The sequence below is a fragment of the Brachyistius frenatus genome, unplaced genomic scaffold, assembly GCF_029030835.1.
Source record: "Brachyistius frenatus isolate BFR_SWC_R1_liver_20210118 unplaced genomic scaffold, ASM2903083v1 Contig_61, whole genome shotgun sequence".
NCBI classification, from domain to species: Eukaryota; Metazoa; Chordata; class Actinopteri; family Embiotocidae; genus Brachyistius; species Brachyistius frenatus.
Window position 1 is genome coordinate 573,701 of NW_027210660.1, and position 20,818 is coordinate 594,518.

A 20,818-nucleotide genomic window follows, 5' to 3' on the forward strand; every position below is an offset into this window, starting at 1 on the left:
ATTCTGTGACATTAACTTGTTTGAAAACATAAAAGGAAATGCGCTTCATTCCCTGCCACCGTTTAATTCTTTTCTTGTATTTTCACATTTGTTTGCAAAACAGTTTTTCTTAAAATACATATGATTCGTGGATCAGGTATGACATAATGTTTTATTGGGAAACCTGTCTATTTACAGCAACTTCAATCTGCCTGGCTCATATTAAAATACTAATACATCAGCAATGGTCATCCAGCACTAACACAATACATATCCATTCATTGGACTCTGTCATTCAGTATTATCCTCTTTTTTTTTTTATTTAGCGTATACTTCTGACACGGTTTGACGTCACACACACGAGAGGAAGGAGAGTGTTATTCCGCCGGCAGGGTGCGCTGACGCGCTGCCCTGATGGTTTTCCGGCGGAACAAATCGCCAAAGAAGAAGAAGAAGAAGAAGAAGAAGCGACGCGGACGGAGGTAGAACTGCTGTCTCTTCCAGCATCACCAGTCTCCATCATCCTTCTTCACAATTAACGCTCACGAAACTGGATTATTTTTTTTTATTATTTTTGTTTTGTTTTTTGTCACCTGTCTTCTCATAGCTAACTTCTGACGTCAGGTATTTCAGTTATTTCTCTCTCGTAACCGCGTTGTTTTGTTGTTACACTTGTTTTGAGGGAGGAGGACGCGGCGACTCGGGCGTTGTTGGTCAGCGATGTTTCCGTTAGTCACTTTTTCTTGGAGGCCCGCGGCCCGCTGCCATGGAGATTAGCATGCTAACGCAGCTAGCCGCCGGTACCGGACACTGGAGCCGCTAATTAGATTATAAAACACGTCGGGACATATAAAATATGAACACCTCGGGAAGCTGTTAATAATTAAGGAACAAGGTGAAAAAGAGAGGGGGCACAGTTACTGGACTTATTTTTTATATATATATATATATTTTTTTTGTATCTGCAGTTATGACACACATTTGGACTCGGATCCAGTTTGTTGCTTTTATACGCGAAGTTTATAAGCAGACGTGACGAGCTGCACCTTTATTTAAACGGATGCCGACTTTTAATAGATGTTCAAGAGTGACGATAATAATCCAATAAATATGCATATTTAGGATTCAATTTGAATTTATCACTGCGTGACGCGTATCTTGTGTTTGGTTTGTGTATTTATGCGATCCCCTCAACCATCTGGGACATTCAGGCTCAGCTGGGACGTTACGGAGGAAAGAGATAATAAAGGGAACATTGTTACTAAAAAAAAAAAAAGAAAGCTGGTTGGTGTTCACATGTTACCAATGTGACAGGCCCGCGGTACCGTGGACCTCCGCACACATTATTCATCCAGAGAGAAACGCTGCATATCCGACGGGGGAAGTTTGCTCTCGAGAAAGGAGCAAAAAACCTTGCTTGAAATCAACATTGTTTTTTTGGTTTTTTTTTTTTATTTATACGTGTTTAGAACGAAATTTATATAATTATTTGGCTTTCAAAGTGTCTTTTTTTTTAAAAATTTTTTTATCCATCCAACTAACAGTTCAAAACCCAAAGGAATTTGGTTCATTTAAATGCATGAGAGAGAGAAAAAAAAAAAGCAGGAGGCGTTTTCTGCTTCAAAAATGACTAATCATTTATTTGAATAGTTGTCCATGTTATGTCCTTGTTTTGTTCCGCCGGTTGTCTAATCAATATATTAATAATAATGGTTTTGCAATTAGAATACCTACTTAAATTTGCAGATTAATTCATAGTGAAAATACCCGGTTGTTGCAGCCAAACTTGACAGGCTGTAAGTAAAGTAGTGCAACTCACAAGTTAACAAAATCAATGAAATCTCACTTAAAAAAAAGTTTAAAAAAAAACCCAAAACAAAACAAAGTTATTTGTTGAGGTTTTTTTTTTTACTTCAGGTCTCTTCCCCTCCTGCAGTATGTCTGACAAAAGTGAGCTGAAGGCCGAGCTGGAGAGGAAGAAACAGCGGATCGCCCAGATTCGAGAGGAGAAGAAGAGGAAAGAAGAAGAGAAGAAAAAGAAGGACGTACGTGGAGGACACTTTTCTTTTCTTTCTTTCTTTCGGTCTTTACTCACACTTTGAGATGTTGTCATAGTGAAGTTGTACGCCCCTCCCCTCCCCCCGCAGGGAGACTCGAAGCGTGGCGGTGAGGCTGGAGGTGGGTCTTCAGTCGGCCATGAAGACTCTGATCTGGAGAGGAAGAGGAGGGAGGCGGAGGCCCTGCTGCAGAGCGTTGGCATCACCCCCGACATACCCCACGGTAAACACACGAGGCCAGCGTGCTTCCGTTGCGACTCGGCACCGCCAACTTATCTCCCATAATATCTCTGTCCATTTGCTTGATGGATCTGCAGGGTTCACAAATGTCTCTGTTAACGTAACTAGCTTAATGTGACTCTCATTGCCCCCCTCCCCCCTCCCCTCCCCCAACACACGCAGAGGATCTGAACATTTTACGTGTTTTGTGCATGACACCTAAAACCTGCCTACCATTTATTTTCATTGTCTCTTCTCTCTTCCCCCTTTGTCTGTCCTTTTTGTGTTCTGTCCTCCTTGCTGCATGCAAACTCATTCACACACTTCTCCCACTCCTCACGTCCTCTGTCCCTCGCTCACTTACCTCCTCGCTCACTGTCTCCCTCACTCACTCACCCACCCATCACTCACACGCTGACACGCACACACACACACACACACACACACACACACACACACACACACGCACGTTTACAGCTCAGCCGCTGCGGGTAGTAACAGAAGATACGTGTCTGTTTCACTACCTAGTCCCCGCCCCCATGTCTCCCTCCAACAAATCAGTGGGCAGCGATGCAGGAAGTCAAGATTCTGGGGACGGAAACGCAGGACCAAGGTCTGTGTGCAATACAGAGATGGGGATTGGTCGGTCGTTTTTTTAATTATTTTTTTGTATGTGATTTAGTGAGGTACCTGCATGCTAAGTGTGTGTCTATGAACATTGTAATTATACTCTGATGAATTCTGACCCGTCTGCTCTTTGTCTTTTCACTGGCACGCTGATGTTTCTCTATTAACACGCACTCCGTTCTTCTCTCCGTGTCCTTCTCGCTCTCTCTTCGCTGCATTTCTCATCTTTAACATCTCTTCTATTGCTCACCTTTTTGCCCGTCTTCTGTGTTTGGTTTCATCCTCTTGTTTTCCTCTTTCTTCTTCTGTGTCCTGTCTCTCTCTCTCTCTCTCTCTTACTAACACCATCTGGTGGTTTGGCTGTATAAGGACATTGCATTGGGATCCTGACCCCTCTACTCTGCAACTCCACTCCGACTCTGAGCTGATGGGGTACTGCTCCTCCTCTCTCCTTTAGCTGGTCTTCCAACTTTAATCAGTTTTTTTTTTTTTGTGGTTTCATCGTTAGATTTGTCCAAATGTGTTAATAATGTGTCCGCACATCATTATTTGTGTCTATACATGTGACGTGCGTGTTCAGCTCAGTACCGCAAACCCGCGTATGCGTCTGCTTGTTCCCCACGCTGTGTGCGTAGACGTGGAGCTGTGAGGCTCGGCATGTCCAAAGTGACCCAAGTGGAGTTTATCCCGAGGGAGATGGTTTCCTACTCCAAAGAAACGCAGACACCCACAGAGGCAGCGACACACACCGATAATAAAGCGGGTAAACAAACAGGAACGCACTTTTTTTTCTTTTTTTTTTTTTTTACCTTTCACCCTGGCTGAATCCAAACTCAGTCAAAACAATCTGCAATCCGTGCGTGTTCCAGATGAGGAAGAGGATGAGGAGATAACGGCTCCGCCACCGGCGGAGGACACCCAGGAGGAGAAAGATGAACAGGGCGACCAGCAGGAGGAGGGTAAGGGCAGATGTTCGAACATGTGGCCGAGTGGCCTAGAATATCGGCTGCGCAGTGATATCGCAGATTGCAACCAACTCAACAGATGTCCCCCTCACCCTTCTCTTCAGAGAGTCAACGGGGGCTGCAAAAAAACATACAAGTCCTTCTTTAGAGCCAGTGTTTGGTGGTTTGTCCCCTCTGGGCTACTGTAGAAATGTGGCAGTCCAATATGCCGGGCCTCTTGGAAGAGAACCCGCCCCGTATATATGTATTATTAAATGGCTCATTCTACTGTAACAAAAACAAAATGGTCCTTAGTTTAAATTTATTATAAACTAAATAAAAACACAATAATGGATATTGTATTCCATTTCTGCCAATAGATCCTTCTAAAGCCAACACAAAGAACTGTTATTGCCGCTGAATAGAACAATATAGGTAGAACTTTTCCCTTTTTTTTTTTTGTACCTTTTTCTTTTTCTATATTCAGACTAATCTAAAACATCAGAGGAGACATCTGTCCAACAATGTGTTGCTCAGTAAGCGAGATCTCTTCTCTTACTCTTCACCTTTTCATCCTGAACCATCCGTGCAACAGACACTCCCAAAGAGCTGACGGAAGAGGAGAAGCTGCAGGTCCTCCACTCGGACGAGTTCCTGTCGTTTTTCGAGCGCGGCAGCAGAATTGTGGAGCGAGCTCTGGCTGAGCAGGTGGACGTCTGCTTTGACTACAGCGGCAGAGATCTGGAGGATAAGGAGGGGTGAGACTGGTGACACACACACACACACACACACACACACACACACACACACACACAAAAAAGAACGTGTATAAATGCTGTTTATGGAAATGAAAAGACAGACTTTACATTTTGTGATGTAAAGTCTCTGTCCCTCCCAGTGACCTGCAGGCCGGTGCCAAGCTGTTTCTGAACAGACAGTTTGCAGATGAGCGCTGGACTAAGAACAGAGTGGTCACCTGTCTCGACTGGTCTCCTCAGGTAGGACGGGGTTCGGACGTGACCCGTAGGAGCTCCCCCGGCAGCGATTCAGTCCCCCCCTCCCCCCAGCTGACTCGGCGTTTCTCGTCTGCGTCTGATAATGTCTTGCTGTGTTCCTCTCAGTATCCGGAGCTGCTTGTGGCGTCGTACAACAACAACGAGGACGCTCCTCACGAGCCTGATGGTGTGGCACTGGTCTGGAACATGAAGTACAAGAAAGGCACTCCTGAGTACATCTTCCACTGCCAGGTCAGAGAGGAATTCACGGGCAGTTGCTCTGCGAGCCTCTTCATTAATGACTTTTTTTGTTTTTTTTGCGTGGAAGGAGCAAATATTTAAAGTTAATTGTTTCTCTCTAGTCGGAGGTGATGTCAGCCGGGTTTGCCAAGTTTCACCCCAACCTGGTGTTGGGTGGGACATACTCCGGACAGATCGTCTTATGGGACAACAGGAGCAACAAGCGCACCCCTGTCCAGAGAACCCCGCTGTCTGCAGCTGCACACACAGTAATGCACTGGAGCACACACACACACACACACACACACTTACTTTTTGCTGCAGTTTTGCGTGTGGCCGCCTCATCTCCGTTGTGTGTAACTGTTGTGTTCAGCACCCAGTCTACTGTGTGAACGTGGTGGGAACCCAAAACGCCAACAACCTGATCAGCATTTCCACCGACGGCAAGATGTGCTCGTGGAGCCTGGACATGCTCTCCCAGCCGCAGGTACGCTTGCACTCTTACGCTCACGCCGCTCTAAACACCAGCTGCTGCGGCCGGCGGCTCTGAGGCTGCGTGTGTTCTCCCCGCAGGACAGTCTGGAGCTGGTGTTCAAACAGAGCAAGGCGGTGGCTGTCACCTCCATGGCGTTTCCTCTGGGTGACGTGAACAACTTCGTGGTGGGGAGCGAGGACGGCTCCGTCTACACCGCCTGCCGCCATGGCAGGTGAGTGGTCTCGGGTGTCTGTCCTCGCGAGGACAGATTATTGTTTGGTTTACAACCGGGATTTGACGGAAACGCTGTCCCCCCCCCCTCCCCAAAAAAAAAAATGCTGAAAATACCACCGAGCTGGTAAAAACCCCGACGGCGGTTGGTCAAATTCCGGGTGTCATATTAAGGTTGACTGGAGAAACAAGGTTATGAGCAGAGGTCAACGCAGTTGTCTCGTGTGTGTGTAACAGCAAGGCGGGCATCACCGAGGTGTTTGAAGGCCACCATGGTCCAGTGACCGGGCTGAGCTGTCACAGTGCTGGAGGACCTGTGGATTTCTCTCACCTCTTCATCTCTGCTTCTTTTGACTGGACTGTCAAACTCTGGAGCACTAAGGTGAGACATGTGCAGTCTCTCACACACACACACACACACACACACACACACACACACACACACACACACACACACACACACACACACACACACACACACACACACACACACACACACACTTGTGTTGTACTAGATCCACCATTGCTCATGTTTCTTGACATAAATCCACTGCTTTATTTCCCCCACCCCCCCCACACACACACACACTTCCTGCTGCAGAGCACCCGTCCGTTGTACTCATTCGAGGACAGCTGTGACTACGTCTATGACGCCATGTGGTCTCCAACACACCCGGCTCTGTTTGCTTGTGTGGACCTAGCTGGACGCCTGGACCTGTGGAACCTCAACAATGACACTGAAGTACACGCACACACACACACACACACACACACACACACACACACACACACACACACGATGCACAGAAATGTTTCAGCCTCCATTAATCATGACTCTAAACTAAACAAAACAACTAAAATCAACAATTCGACTTTCAAAGCCATTCGATTTGACATAGAAATACATCATATGAGGGGATCACAACACACTTGAGTGTCTGCCTCTTCGTAAGCTGATGTGTGTGTGTTTTAGGTTCCTACTGCCAGCGTGTGTGTGGATGGGGCTTCGGCACTGAACCGTGTGAGATGGTCTCACACCGGAAAGGAGATTGCCACCGGGGACTCGGAGGGACAGGTGCAGGTCTACGACGTAGGGGAGGTGAGATGTCAGCTCTGCTTTTGGTTTACAGCTACATGTGATTTCAGTCATTACTACCAATAGAAGAAATGGCATCAGTTCATTTTGCCTGACACGCGCCTCCGTCCTCCTGCAGCAAATCTGCGTGCCCAAGGCCGATGAGTGGACGCGCTTCGTCAGGACGCTGGCCGAGATCAACGAGAACCGAGACGAAGCCGAAGAACTGGCCAACGTCTGACGCTAACAAATCCCCGCTGGTCATGAATTTCTATCCAGTCCACTCCACTCCACGCTTATAGCACATAACATGACACCGCCAGAGGAGCTGCCCTCTCCTCTGTCTGGCTTCCAGCTTTTCCACCCACTACAAACTGGCCTGAGGAGACGTGCAGAGCTAGAAGGGATAGAAGTGACGGTTCAAACAGGTTCTCAATGTGGTTTTAAATGTGTCTTTAAAAAAAGAGCTTTAGAGGACTTTTTTTTTTTTTTTTTTTTAGGAACAATGAATGTTCACGTGTAGCAGTAGTTGTACCAGAGTTCAGTGGTTGAAAGACACACTTAAGAGGGAAACAGGGAGGCGATTTTCAGCACAGATGTGGCTGTCCACTCTGAACTTCTAGCTTTGAGAACATCCTCAGGGCTCCAGAAACTGCTCTTCTCCTGAGGCCTCAACCAACTCAGCCCTTTTTTTAAAATATGCAAACCTTTGTACTCGCACCTTTTTATTACCGTTTGAGTGTTTTTACATGTTTTCATATTTTTCGGACACGCTTGTGCACGGCTGTCAAACTCTCGAAAAGCTGACCTCTCGCTATCAGATCCTATATCTCCTCGGCACCACTTGAATTTGATGACTAAGACACAGCTAACTGTGCTTACACATGCGCAATCCGGCCTGTGCAGAAGTGTGTCATTCTTACATCTTAACCACTACAATATTTAATATTTATTATGGTGGTTACACTTATTTAAATATTTTGCGTATTGTTTAAAAAAAAAAAAAAAAATTGGGAAAAAAAAATGCTGCTTTGTACTAAAAGTACAATCCTGAATTTAGCACTACAAGCTGTTTTAACAGGCAAAACTAGTTACTTAGCTTGAATTTACACTAGTACAGTTAAAAAGTGATGTTTTTCTGTACCAAAGGTTTTTGTTTCATTCTCTGTAACTGTATAATGAGTAGTAGAAACGGTTCCCTGACTCGTCCTCTTTAAGAGGATCTAAATAAACTACACGAAGTTTGAAATGAAGGTAAAAAGCGAAGGTCGGAAAACTCAGAACCTGAATTGATTTTTTAAATATTTCGTTTTTTTGTTGTTTTTTTTCCCCTCCCCCCCAGTCCCTCCATAATGCAACATCCAACCTCACCATGCTAGTAAAACGTTCAGTTCCATGTTTAAAATGAGCTACGATGCGGCGTAGCGGTCGTATTTGATGTAACCCGAAAGATCAGTATTCTGCTTCGACTAGTCGTACCGTATTCTTCCCTGTTTCCGACACCGTTGATGGTTGCACTTTACCATTGGAATAAAACTCGAGATATTGTTAAAATTAAAACCATATGGATGATTTATTTCATTAAAATACAATGACTGAATTGAGATACATTTAATTCATTAACACCTACTTCTCTGCTTACGGTTCTTGTTTCACCAAGAAAACATTGAATTGAAAAGTTCTGTACATCAGTAAGAGTGATCTCAGAGACCAAAGGCCCCACGTGGCCATAACATTACAGTTACTGTGTAATGACGCCGATTGAATGTCACGCAGCTTCGTCGTGTAACATTTTGTTTTCAGTTAGAGTTATACAATATGTACAGTATGTAGCCTCCTGCGTGAGGAGGGGTCGACAGTGAAGTCCCACACACCATGCAGACCAATCTAAAATTTGCTATGCCCGCTGTCCAATAAGAGAAGTCCGACGGAAAACGATAAAAATCATATCAGCTACTCGTGAGAGAGAGAGAGAGAGAGAGAGAGAGAGAGAGGGGAATGCCCGAGGGTCAATTTCCTACAAATGCTGGAGAGAAGAACACAAAGGATGGCGCTGCCAGGAGCATCCAGCCACTGAAGATACACCACAGTCAGCGCTCCGGTCCCGTCGCGGCCTGCTCCGTTGTAAGGTGAGCACTGCGGCACGCCTTCACCCCGGAGAAGAGCGTGCGGGGGGGGGGCCGCCGCCGCCGCCGTCGGTTCCTAAGTCGACGGCTCCTGTTTGTGGAGTGTGTGTTAAAACTGTGTTGCTTTGTTTGTGTGTCTATCTAAGTGTCTGGCTCCTGGTAGTGGAAGAGAGGGATGGCGACATGATATGGACACGCAGACCCTTTATGGCGCCGGAGCTGGCGCGGCAGCGGCCGGCTCCGGGTGATGTATGGAAACCACACCGGAGGACTTGAACTTGGGAAGGTGGAGGCCAAATTTGCTCTCCACCCCAGCGAAGGTGGCCGCGGCCAGGCGGTAACCTCCGACGTGGTCTGCGTTGATGGGAGGGAGCTCCGAGATACGGGACTTGGGCGTAGGCTCGGAACCTGACGGGCGGCTGCGGAGAGAGGAGAGAGGGCACGAGTTGTCGCTGCACAAACGTACAGGCGTTTTCGATTTCTAGATGGGAGGGAAGTGTTGTTTGCAGCATTTGGGAGTTTACTTTCGCTTCGATAGAAATGTTTGGTCTCCGGTTCAAATTCCAGGCAGCCTGAATAACTGCATGTCATCGCCCCTGCTCTACTTCCCCACGACTCCTCTCGGTCTCCAGTGCTCCTATCTAATCAAGGCAAAATTCCAAAAGGATAAGAAGCCCGGCTCAGTGTTCACCTGCGACTGATGTTTTTCATACTATCGAGACATTTTAAAATGCGGGCAAGATAAAAAAAAATAAAAAAAAAAAACCCCCGCTGCTTCTCTGAGGATTCCTGACATTAAACAGGACAGTAGGGATACACTGCCGGTCTGCTTAAGTCAAAGTATTGTGGCTACATTTACATATCTTTACTGCAGTAGACATCCAATCATGTAAAAGTCTACCAAGTAGAATCCGAATCTATAATAAAAAAAATTAAAAAAAGCCAAATGTACTGTACATCTGTACCGCCACTCCCCAACCTCTCTCCATGTTTACTTCTCAGCCAGTGAAAGAAAATGCCACAAAAGTGACACGACTGTTCTCCTGTTAACAAAGAATAAAAGAGGAACTTACTGTCGTCCGAAGTCGATGTAGAACCACTCCTGCAAGAGTTCATAAGTGACCAGAGTCACACCGAACTGAGGAGACGACCGGCACATGCGAGCTGCAGAGAAGAGAAACACAACCCAGCGTGGTTTAAACACTAAAAACAGCCGGCGGCACGAGGCCGTTGGTCCAGTAGTAACGCAGACACGCACCTCCGGCTCCCTTCCACAGAGCCCTGAAGCCTTCCTCTCTCATAATCTTCCTGAAGCAGTCGATGACTCCCGAATAAGTCGTCTGTCCCGCCCTCGCTGCCACCTGCAGACGCGTTTTGATGACATCAGCGGGCGTCACGAGGGAGGCCGCGGGGACACCTGGGAAACGGTTCAAAGGAAACAACTCGTTTATTGGCGTCACTTAAATCAGCTCGTAGGGTCAACTCGGTGATACGTTTCTCTCTCTCTCTCTCTCGCAGTACTTAATGAAATACAACCCCCCCCGCCCCCGGGTAAATTGCTCGATTCGTGTCCCCGGGTCAGAACTTGAACTTACCTGCGATAGCTCCAGCAGTGAGGAGCTGCAGAGCTCCCAGCTTGCCCTGTTCATCAGCAAACTGAGCCTTGGTGTGGGCGTACACGGGGAAATAGATGGCCGAGAAGGGGATGTCTCGTAGGAAGCAAGCTTTCGCACCCTGGGACCGACACACACACACACAAAAAAAAAAAAAGCGAGGCGGAGCGAGCGCCCATTAAACAAGGAGAGATCTTTTCTCACGTGGAGGAAACGCGGTGCCGTTCTCACAACTCCAAACCGCTCGCGCGACCCGAGAGGAGATGGCGGCGCGTTTAAAAAGGCACGCTACCTTGTAGAGGCCGAAGAAGCCCAGGTCACGGACCACGTTGAGCGCACTGACTCGAGGTCCGGTGGTGATCTCCCCCGCCACTTGCAGGCGAATCTTCACAATCTCCAGAGGGTTGGTAAAGATCACCTGAGAGCCTCCAGCCTGGGTAAACCGGGAGAAGAGGTGCTTGATCACACATTTATTAATTTAAAAAAAAACAACAAACAATTAAAAAACAAACTGCTCCTGCATCTCACATGTATGCAGCTGAGGGACGGGAGCCATTGTCGTGCTCATGAAAAGTATCAAAAGTAAAAAATTAAATCCTGGTCAGTCATTTACTTTGCCATTTCCTCGGACGGTAAGGAGTGCTGCGCCAATGTGTGTAAGGATGAACAACGCTATCAAAAAAACAAAAACAGAAAAACAACATGTTGCATTGGGGCATTGAGATTTTTTTTTTTTTTTTTTTTTGTGCTCTGGATGCAATTGAGCGTTGCATCCACTGTTAAGTCATGTCATTTGGAAGTCTGCAGGCAAACAAACAACAGGGCTGCATGCACAAGTTACTTTGAACAGCGCTAACAACACAAGGAGGGCTTCGGGGGGGACTGGCTGGAACTACATTAACCTCGTCTTGTGTTCACCGACGCGTTCATAAACGGGTGGATGGGAATGCACGAGTGTTGGTAACGTTGTACTTACGCAGGCACCAGCCATAATCTCGGCCAGTAAAGGAATCGAGCCGTCTTTTTTGGTGAACTTATCTCTTACAAAGTCGTTCATCTGCGGGACGCAAACACAAACGATGACAGAGCATCAACTGAAAATCAACACACGTCATCTCCATTTTGTGGAGCTGCCGTAACGAAAGGCTTTCATTTTGTAATTTTACATGAACACAGTTTTATATGCTTTTAGCCTTACTGGATTTTTCCTTGTAAATGAATCCCTTTTATTTGATTTACGTAAATACGTTTTATGTCATGTGTTGTGGATTATTTTATTGTGTTTATCCACAACCTCTTTAGTTGCAACTGCTATAAAAAAAATAATAATACAGTGTAAGTGGGGGAGGATTGAGCTACATTGTGTATGAGGGCAGGTACTCACTGTGAGTTTGATAGCCTTCTCAGGTGCCACGCCTATGAGCTGAGGAACCAGACCTGTGGGGCGCCATGGGGGGGGGAATTGAGTGACAGGAGAATCTCATTTCATTAGCAACACTTAGCAAAGAGGAGCATCAGAGGAGGAATGAAAAAAGGAAATAAGAAAAGATGGGAACGAGGGCGAAGAGAAAAGGTGGAGCTCTGATTCCTTACCTCTGTAGAAGCCGGAGAAGCCCTCGTAGCGAAGCACCTTCTTAGCACAGTCAAAGCTGTTCTTGTACATCAGCTCTCCAATAAAGGATCCGGTGGACCTCTGGTTCTGCATACGAGTCTTCACCAAGTCAATGGGGTACACTGCCGTCGCCCCCGTGGCTGCACGAACACACAAACTCAGACTGAGTACACGCCGTTAGTTGAGACATCGGATGCCTTAATGTTGTCTGTCTGTCTGTCTGTCTAAAACGTTAACTCACCTCCGGCGATGGAGCCCAGGAAGAACCTGTAGGCTGACTCTGCAGCCTGCAGCCACACGGGCCTGGAGCTGTCCCCGGGGCTCTGATGGGAGGGGGAGGGGGACAGTTGTGACCATGGCGACTTAATAAACATCTTGCCATCAGCGTAAACTGCTCTTATTGCATCCGTGGGTGTGTAACTATAGAATGTGTAATACAGTACAAGCAGCTGACGTTTCAGGATATTTTGCAGATAAACAGTTCACTGCTGATGTGGTTTAAAGTCAGTCATTAATGAGGAGTTGCGCACACAGACCGCTACAAGGATCCTACCTGCTTTTGGGCTTCAACCAGGTGGTACGGCAGACATCCTTCTTCTTGCGGAGCTACCCTCTCAATGTCGCTGAGGTTCAGACGACTGAAACACGTGTTTAAATCCTCGTTATTAACTTGCGTACAGGTCACAATCTTTCCTTTTAAATGTTAGTAAGGTTGCGCACGTTCGAGATAACTTCGGGGTTTCTGGGATATTCTCGGGACATGCACAGTGAGTGTTTACCCGGAGGGAGTGTGCAGGCCCGACAACTGGTACAGGATGTCGATTTCCATCGGAGTGATCTGACCAAACTTGTTGGCGGCATGAACAAACTCCTCTGGAGATAAAGAGAGAAATACATTATCAAAAAAAAAACCATGGGACATTCGTGACACCCGTGTGACATCTTAGCTGGAAGGGAAAGTTAGTTAGGCAGCAGTACTGTAAACTATCTGCCCACCTTTGGTCACCAGCGTGTCCTTCCGTGAGCCAGCCAGTGTGCTGTAGATCTTGCGGATCAGCTCCATGTTGTTCAGGAGGGAGTTGAACGCGTTGAAGTAAGAGAAGCTGACCATGTGAGAGGTGCTGCCACCTGCAGCCTGGTACAAGAAAGGCAGTGCATGTCAGGTACTGGTTCGACTCTAGACAAGGTTTTTGTACTCGTGTCACTATAAATAAAGTTATTCTTTTTGTTTCAATAATCTCTTAATGGCAAAGCCAATAAGTATATATATATATATTTTTTAGATATTAATCACTGACACCATTTGTAAATTTAAACTGTATTGTTTCCTCATTTTCTTTCATTAATTTATCCCAAGGGAAAAGAAGTACTGTTATTTAAAAGACTTTAATTTAATTTAATTTAATTTAAAAGAATGCCCGACTGTTATCATTATGGCCCGGTCTTGTACCATAATAAGTTTAGTTGTTCTTCAAAAGATGGGTTTTAAAAATCAACTGTACATAAGACTGTAATGTAGCTCTATCATGAAAGGCCAGGAATGACAGTGAGAAAGAATAGAAAACACCAATTATTGAGAAAACACCTTGAAGCCTGAGGAAAGTTTAAAAGATTATCAAAAAAGGAAATGCACCAGGCCTAAGTTGAAAATGACCACTATTGTCCTATAAGGCTAATAACCTCAGATGAGAAGTGGATGAGGATTTACCTCTGCTGAGTGTGAAGATTTTTACAAGCCAACAGTTCATAGCGGATTATACTTCTTGATGGAAAGAAAAAGATTTGTCTCTTCTTGTTTACATTGTGGCTCCGGGAAGGTTCTTGTCAAGCAGTGTGATGAATATGATTTTCCTCATGCTGATTCTTTTGGGTTTTTTTTTTTTTCTTTTTATGTACATGTTATGTTATACTTTGTATAAACAGGAGGGATATGATGGAAAGACAAGATTTGTCTCTTCCTCTTGTTTGCATTGTGGCGCCGGAAAGTCTCTTTGTCAAGTAGGCTCTGAAAAATCTCTTTTGCTGTCTGTCTTATTTGCAAGTGATTCCTTTTTGTTTGACTTTCCGCATCTAATTGACGACCCCCCTGTGTCCTTATCTTGTGAATTACCATACGAAAGCAGATACAAAGGAATTGGGGGGTGACTGTCAACAAAGGAGAAGCTGAGAGAGTGCAAGGACTCCTACAGGAGGAAGCTGGAGGCCAAACTCCAGCAGAACAATGTGAGGGAGGTGTGGACCGGTATGAAGGAGATTACTGGCTTCAGGGGAGAGAGAGAGAGACAACCCGGGGGCTCCCTGGAGAGGAACAATGTTTCTTCAACAGGTTTAGTTCACCGCCCTCATCTGTCTCCTCCACACCTCCCAAACATCCCTGCTGCCTTCCCCCCCCCCCTCTGGTGAGCTGCATAGACACAGAGCCCTCAACTTCAAAGGGCTCTTCCTCCATTGACATCTATAAATGCTGCTGTAGCGGAAAAAAAAAATTCCCCTTGGGGATTAATAAAGTAAGTAACTACCTACCTACCTAAAAGCTGCCCTACGGAGGAGATCTGGTAGCACTGCTGGACACCTCTCTTTGAGGGTGCATGTATTTGCTCCTTCTTGCAAGAATAAATGTCCGATATGTTTGATTTTGAACCAAGCCTCTGAGTAATTTTTCTAACACTTCTACTTCCCAGTGTTCAAAACTCCAGTTACGTTTTCATATATTGATTTGCATCGTGCTCTTGTCACCGTTAGCCCCGAGTTTTACTTTCAGTGGGCAAACAGAAACACTCACAGAAACAAGGTTCTCCTCCACGAAGGGCGTGAGCATGTGGTGTCTGATGGTGGCCATAATGTCACTGAAGTCCATGGCAGAGATGACACCGTTCTTCCCCTTGTCCTTCTGGGCAAATGCCTGGCGTGCATGCTCCAGCTGCAGCTCCTAAAAAAAAAAAAAAAGACACCACAAGGCTGAATGTAAATATAGTCAAAGTAAAAGTCAGTGTGTGGTTGTGAGAGAGAAACGGAGAAATCAGGCAGATCAGTGACGGTGTATTCAGCGTACCTGCAGGAACTGAGTGAACTCCAGGTAGCTGAGGTTTTTCTTGCGGTCGTGCCCAAAGTGCAGACGGATGAACTCGCATTCCCAGTTGAAGGGAATATGGTGGTGCACTGTGGTCTGGCTGAAGATGTCCCGCACATTCTCTGTGCAGCACAAATAACATTGATGAGACAAACTTTGGAAACTACAATTGAGTCAAATCATTTCAGTTCCATAAGATAAAGATTTGCGTGTGTGACATAAGACGGTACGCAGCGGTACGAAGGGAAAAAAAAAAAAGACACAGTGCATGAAGGTGATTATGTAAACCCACCCACGTGTAAAGACTAAGCCAAAGGAGTAATCTGGTAAACAATGCAATGTCGGCAAATTATTTCTCCACTGCAGAAAAAAAAACATGTCAGCTGCTGATGATGATGCAGTGCAGCAAACACATCCGCGATGGATTCACTGCACTGCAATTAGGTCTGAAAATATCCTTCAACAACTTCAAATCTTTTACATTAATTACAGGCAAATAATATTTCTTTGTTCTAATTGAAATCACATGAACTTCACCCTAAACTCTGGCACAAATGCTCGCGTACAGAAACCACAGTGGCACCATACCGAAGGAAATGGCTCCAGTTCCAGTCTTGTCAAATAGCTGAAAGGCTACAATGAAGAGAGCGTCGGGTGCACACAGCACAGATTCAAAAGCAAGAAACTCCTGGAACGAGATCAGCCTGCAATCGTGGGAGAAGGAAAAAAAAAAAGAAAAAGAAAAGAAGGTTAAATCATTAAACACATAATTTGAGATTTTAAAGACTTTGGAATGAAGCAAAGGTTAGATCACGCAGCATTGCTTAAAGGGACACACCACAGAAACAAACACACATTTTCTCTGTTCACGGGGACAGTTGTCACCTTTGTACTGTCAGTAAAACAGATTGTATGTTGGTGTGTTTTCATATGAACTGAAAGGTCACAACAGATGAGATTGCCATTTTATCTGTAAGTAGCTGTAATGGCAAGTACAGATCAGACATGGTTCAGTAAACTGACAGTTAGAGATGATGAACTGCGAGTTTGTGCCAGTACGTACCCGTCCTTCGTGGTGTCAGCCACAGCAGCGATGAGTTGCACAGTTTTGGGGTTGTGGTGAATCTGTGTGTTAAGTCCAAGGTACTTCTGGACAAAGTCTCCTGGGGTCATGCACCTCTCTCCATCCTTGTCCACTACATTGGCATACTGACGAGCGGAACAGAACAAAAAGTCATCAGTTTAGACACCTAACCCTTCACAGATGCCAACTGGGGCAGTCACGATAAGGAATTTTAGTTGATCATTAATCGGCATAAAAATAATTGCAATTCGTGATTTAACTGTCTTTTTGGTTCATTTTACGCCTCTTTTGTTGAATTCTGATCATAGTTTAATAACACATGCACACCTAATGAAAAAGAGGAATCATTTATTGGCTGTGGTGTTTGGTTTTGCAACTAAATCCGTAATGTTAACGTCAGTAGAAGCTCATTGAGATGCAGTGGCCAGACAGTTGGTGGGAATAATTCTGCCCAAACATGCCAGTGAACCACAGCAGAAGAAGAGGGCGCAACGAGATGACGGTGGAAAACGTCATGGAAACATTGCAGGAGATGACATTCCTGTCAGTTTCATCCAGATGTTTTTATACGGCTGAACAGAAACGATTCCAACGATTATAATCAGTTGTTCTCAGGTGATTACGGAATAATTGAGACAGTCCTCATGCCAACTTCTTATTCTTTATATCCAAATGAGCTAACCAACTTTAACATTGAATTAATTGGAACAGCGGCTCCTTTGACACAAATCAACAACCAGAAAATCCGCGCAGGTTTTATCCAGCCAACAGAGGAAACACTTCCAAGGTATCTGCAAATTGAGTGCACAGATTACATAACAAAGAGTTAATCCATCTCAATACTGTGATGTTACATGAGCAGCTGACCCTCAAAGTGCGCTAACCAATGATCTGTGTGGAGCATGGCAACACAACGCTGTGAGCTCTTTGGTACAAATCAAAATTTTGCCTCACAAGCTGTGAATATTACACAACATTGAAAGGTTCTACTTTCTGCACTACGCTTACTTCTTTCAATGTCACTCTGACTTTGTTACGGATGCAAATTATTAACAAAAGTGTTCAAATCCAGTTAAAAAAAAAAAAAAAAAAAAAAAGAGCTTATTTTGAGGTCAGCAGGTCACAAAAATCATTCATTAGTACAGCTCTGAACTGTGCTGCTTATTCGTGCGGCACTCAAATAAACAAAGTCATTGATCTTTCAGCAGCAGCATGACATGTCAGAAATACAGCCGACCACACTTGCACAGGTGCGACCGGGCACACACGCCTGCACTCATGTTTTTAATTGCGCTTGTAAGTTATTTGAGGTACTAAATACTGCTGGCCCACATGACCACAACACACTCGGCACGCACAAGACAGGAGCATGGTGAAGGTTAACAAAGTCTCCTCTCACTGCAAGTCTCGTGTTACATCTCACGGTCACGCGCTTATCTCTGACATGCAGCTGCCTTAGTGCGACTCAAAAGGTTTGTCATACATTATACGAACACCGTGTTCATATAATCTCATCCATTAATGTCAAGGACATGCAGGTCACAGACTGTACCAGTTCGCACTGAAGACAGTGAAGCAAAAACTTTCAAGTTCTAGCTGAATTGAGATTTGAACCCCTGGAGCTTCGCAATAAAAAAAAAAAAATAAATTAAAAAAAAGCTCTGCTCACTGTGCTATCCAGGGTCAGAAAGCCACCATCCTCCGCCGGTACAAAAAGTCCCAACACACTCCTATAACATGCCAAGCAGGCAACGAGAAGCCCGTATCAACCTTTTCTTTGCAGTACCCGACCCACCAGTCCACTCACAACTTGTGTTGCTGATTCAACAAGCAGAAACAGCAATTATGTTTTCGCTTCAACTTCTGTCAGAAAAAAAAAAAAAAACAACATTGGGCAAACTGATGAAACGTGCTCGAGCCACATAAATATGGGCTTTGATGTGACAACACCAGCCTGTGCTGGTCCTTTTAACTGATGCTGTAATTTAAACCTCATGACAGAGCCTTAAAAGCTCGTGTTAAAAAAAAAAAAAAACCAAAAAACAGCTGTTCTCGACCTACAGAGCTGCGTCATTACGCGCTAGATCAACGTGACATCACACATGTGTCCTCATATATATATATATATATATATATATATATATATGTGATGTCACGTGACCAAAGTAACATCAGAGACAGGTGTTGTCGGGATGAAACCTGTGTCGAGCTTTACCTTCTGGAAGATCGCTTTCAGCTCAGTCGGATCCCCGCGTTTAGTAGATTGCACCTGAAACAACACACAATAAAAAAAAATTTTTTTTTTAAATGACATCGTGACATTTTTTTTCCCCCCACAAGGTGATCGTGACCTTTTACAATCCCCCATATTGAGCTTTGGACGTTACGAGGAGCAGCTGATGTGGGACGTCTATAAAAGACCAAACAACCCACCGCTACAGGAATGGGACACGGTGTAAAAAAAAAAACAACAACTAATGGGACTGCACCTCGGCTTCAAAAATGAAGTTGATGCGGAAGTTAAGGCAGCAAATAAAAACAAGTCAACAAGCCGACGAGCTAAAACTTATCGTTACCGGGTAGCCGGCTAGCAAACTAACTCGTATGAAGAGGACACAAACCGTTGCGGAAATTAAGCTTTAAAAATCGGCAAAAACGCGAAGGGATGAGAGCAAACGGGGGGGAAAAAAGACTGCCGACGAAAAGATGAGAGCTCAGCTGTCGGTAAATATTCGTATCACTGCGGTGCTTGTCGCTGTTTAGCACGATCCCGCTAACTCCCAGGTTGTGGTCGCCTTATCAAGGCCAGCTAGCTTCAAGGATGCTACGGCGTCGGGAGGACGCCGCAGTCCAGGCGCCCCACCCGGGACAGGACCGGGGCAGTCTAGCTCCAGTAAGTCCGACGCAAGAAGACGAGAAGGAGACATGCAGACACGGTAAAGAAGAGGGTTGAAAATCGCTAAGGGAGCGATGCCCAAGTCACCTTGACCGCCATGCTGGTTTGACGTCACGAACAGTGAGCGAGCGAGCGAGCGAGCGAGGCGCAGTGAGCGCGCGCCCACGGACGCGTCAGCCCGGTCGGAAAATAAAACTATGCAGCACGCCCCTAAAAAAAAAAGGATGAACCGACTAGTGCGGGATCCAGTGAAGGGAAACTATAATATATTCACAATATAACATCATCACATTACCATGAAGTATAAATATTAAAGGTTTTGTTGTGATGGATGAACTGTATCCTGTACACACACACACACACACACACACACACACACACACACACACACACACACACACACACACACACACACACACACACACACACACACACACACACAAACACACGCGTACACACTAACACGTACTCTGAAGCTGATGTAAGAGTTTGTTATCTATCTGTAAGAGTTAATGTCTATCTTACGTTAAAGTTAACTACTAACTAGCCCACTGTTACTGATACTGCACATACCACACCACACTACTACTGCTGATGCTGCTATTACAACTGTTACTACAATACAATAATGCAATACAATATAACTACTATAGCCATCACTAATCTACTAATACTAAGTACTAATACTACTTCTGCTGCTACTAGTACTTCTGCTATTGCTGTTATTACTGTGATGCTGCTGTCACTACTGCCATGATACTACTACTATTTCTACTGCTGCTTAAGGGTCCTCTTATTGTCCATGCCTCTTCAGTGTCACACTGTCATGGCTTCTAGGGACAGTTCAATAAAACCTGCTCATTCTTAATGACATTTAATAACCTGTGGGTTTCCCACCAGAAGTCACCAGGTCTGCTGTGAAAAGGTATAATAATAAGCCAATAGAAACCATTAGTTCACTCTGGCTTTGTTTCAGTATATATGTAGGATAGTTTAATTCATGATTTTTTAAATGAATGTTTTCACTTTTAATTTATTCAATTCTGGTGGATAACACTTTATCTCACTGACCTTATTGAAGTGTCCATATGAGATATGAGCAGTGTTGGTTTTCACTGATAACACGGTGACCTATGACAGTGTCTCCACTGCTTATCTGGTCTGTGTTTTGTAAATTTGCTTAACAATCATGGTAGTGGACTCTTTTAACAGGAAATGTCTCAGAGTCCAAGTGTTCAAGGATATGTTAGGTTTCAGATGGGGGATGTATGAGGGGTGAGTTGAAGTTTGGAGGCCTCCACCAGTCTTAAAAGACTGTAGCTGGGCCCATACAATTCTTCCTACTGCACATTTATGATGAACAACCATTATTCTTGGTGTAATCATAGCCTACTGGCAGCCAGCCTATCAGAAAATACAATACTGCATTAATTTGTGCATTAATGTAGCAGGAATTTCATAACAGGATATATGTTTGGAACAAAGTAAACTCTCATTCTGCTTCAATTCATTTTTATCAAGAAAGGCCGAAAACAATGAAAGTAAGTAAGACTTTAAAAAGCACCTTTAAAAACC

The 20,818-nt window shown here is 44.9% G+C and overlaps 2 protein-coding genes across 8 annotated transcripts; one reads left to right on the top strand and one right to left on the bottom strand.

Moving 5' to 3' along the window:
- Positions 1–433: 433 nt before the first annotated feature.
- Positions 434–8,402, top strand: LOC138625259 (dynein, cytoplasmic 1, intermediate chain 2a-like). 5 transcript variants are annotated; one of them, XM_069706052.1, is made up of 17 exons: positions 434–603; positions 1,897–2,024; positions 2,127–2,259; positions 2,733–2,868; positions 3,252–3,314; positions 3,518–3,645; positions 3,752–3,841; positions 4,422–4,584; positions 4,725–4,824; positions 4,948–5,073; positions 5,184–5,330; positions 5,435–5,548; positions 5,635–5,768; positions 6,005–6,149; positions 6,369–6,509; positions 6,741–6,866; positions 6,982–8,402. In XM_069706052.1, exons 2-17 carry the CDS (start codon positions 1,917–1,919, stop codon positions 7,081–7,083), a joined length of 1,956 nt encoding a protein of 651 aa, XP_069562153.1. In that variant the 5' UTR covers positions 434–603; positions 1,897–1,916; the 3' UTR covers positions 7,084–8,402. The 5 variants fall into 5 exon arrangements, with proteins under 5 accessions (XP_069562153.1, XP_069562152.1, XP_069562154.1 ...); XM_069706051.1 differs by having other exon boundaries at positions 1,916–2,024; XM_069706053.1 differs by having other exon boundaries at positions 1,916–2,024; positions 2,784–2,868.
- Positions 8,178–19,413, bottom strand: LOC138625258 (electrogenic aspartate/glutamate antiporter SLC25A12, mitochondrial-like). 3 transcript variants are annotated; one of them, XM_069706049.1, is made up of 18 exons: positions 19,331–19,413; positions 18,563–18,616; positions 16,327–16,472; positions 15,852–15,967; positions 15,246–15,385; positions 14,976–15,122; positions 13,190–13,328; positions 12,973–13,066; positions 12,747–12,831; positions 12,435–12,516; positions 12,175–12,333; positions 11,966–12,018; positions 11,558–11,638; positions 10,874–11,014; positions 10,564–10,702; positions 10,227–10,385; positions 10,042–10,132; positions 8,178–9,387 (listed from the first exon to the last, which is right to left on the bottom strand). In XM_069706049.1, the coding sequence occupies exons 1-18, from the start codon at positions 19,340–19,342 to the stop codon at positions 9,174–9,176; spliced, it is 2,052 nt and encodes a 683-aa protein (XP_069562150.1). In that variant the 5' UTR covers positions 19,343–19,413; the 3' UTR covers positions 8,178–9,173. The 3 variants fall into 3 exon arrangements, with proteins under 3 accessions (XP_069562150.1, XP_069562151.1, XP_069562149.1); XM_069706050.1 differs by lacking the exon at positions 19,331–19,413 and adding an exon at positions 18,155–18,210 and having other exon boundaries at positions 18,563–18,577; XM_069706048.1 differs by lacking the exon at positions 19,331–19,413 and having other exon boundaries at positions 18,563–19,314.
- Between the last annotated feature and the right edge of the window lie 1,405 nt (positions 19,414–20,818).

Bases quoted from the DNA above. Each gene is read 5' to 3' on its own strand.
- LOC138625258 (XM_069706048.1), bottom strand. From the start codon at position 18,715: ATGGGGGATTGTAAAAGGTCACGATCACCTTGTGGGGGGAAAAAAAAT. The intron at 12,832-12,972 runs GTAAACACTCAC...CACGTGTTTCAG, and splicing joins GGCCTGCACACTCCCTCCGG to TCGTCTGAACCTCAGCGACA. The intron at 12,517-12,746 runs GTAGGATCCTTG...CCCTCCCATCAG, and splicing joins TGGTTGAAGCCCAAAAGCAG to AGCCCCGGGGACAGCTCCAG.
- LOC138625259 (XM_069706052.1), top strand. From the start codon at position 1,917: ATGTCTGACAAAAGTGAGCTGAAGGCCGAGCTGGAGAGGAAGAAACAG. The intron at 2,260-2,732 runs GTAAACACACGA...GCACGTTTACAG, and splicing joins CACCCCCGACATACCCCACG to CTCAGCCGCTGCGGGTAGTA. The intron at 6,150-6,368 runs GTGAGACATGTG...TTCCTGCTGCAG, and splicing joins TCAAACTCTGGAGCACTAAG to AGCACCCGTCCGTTGTACTC.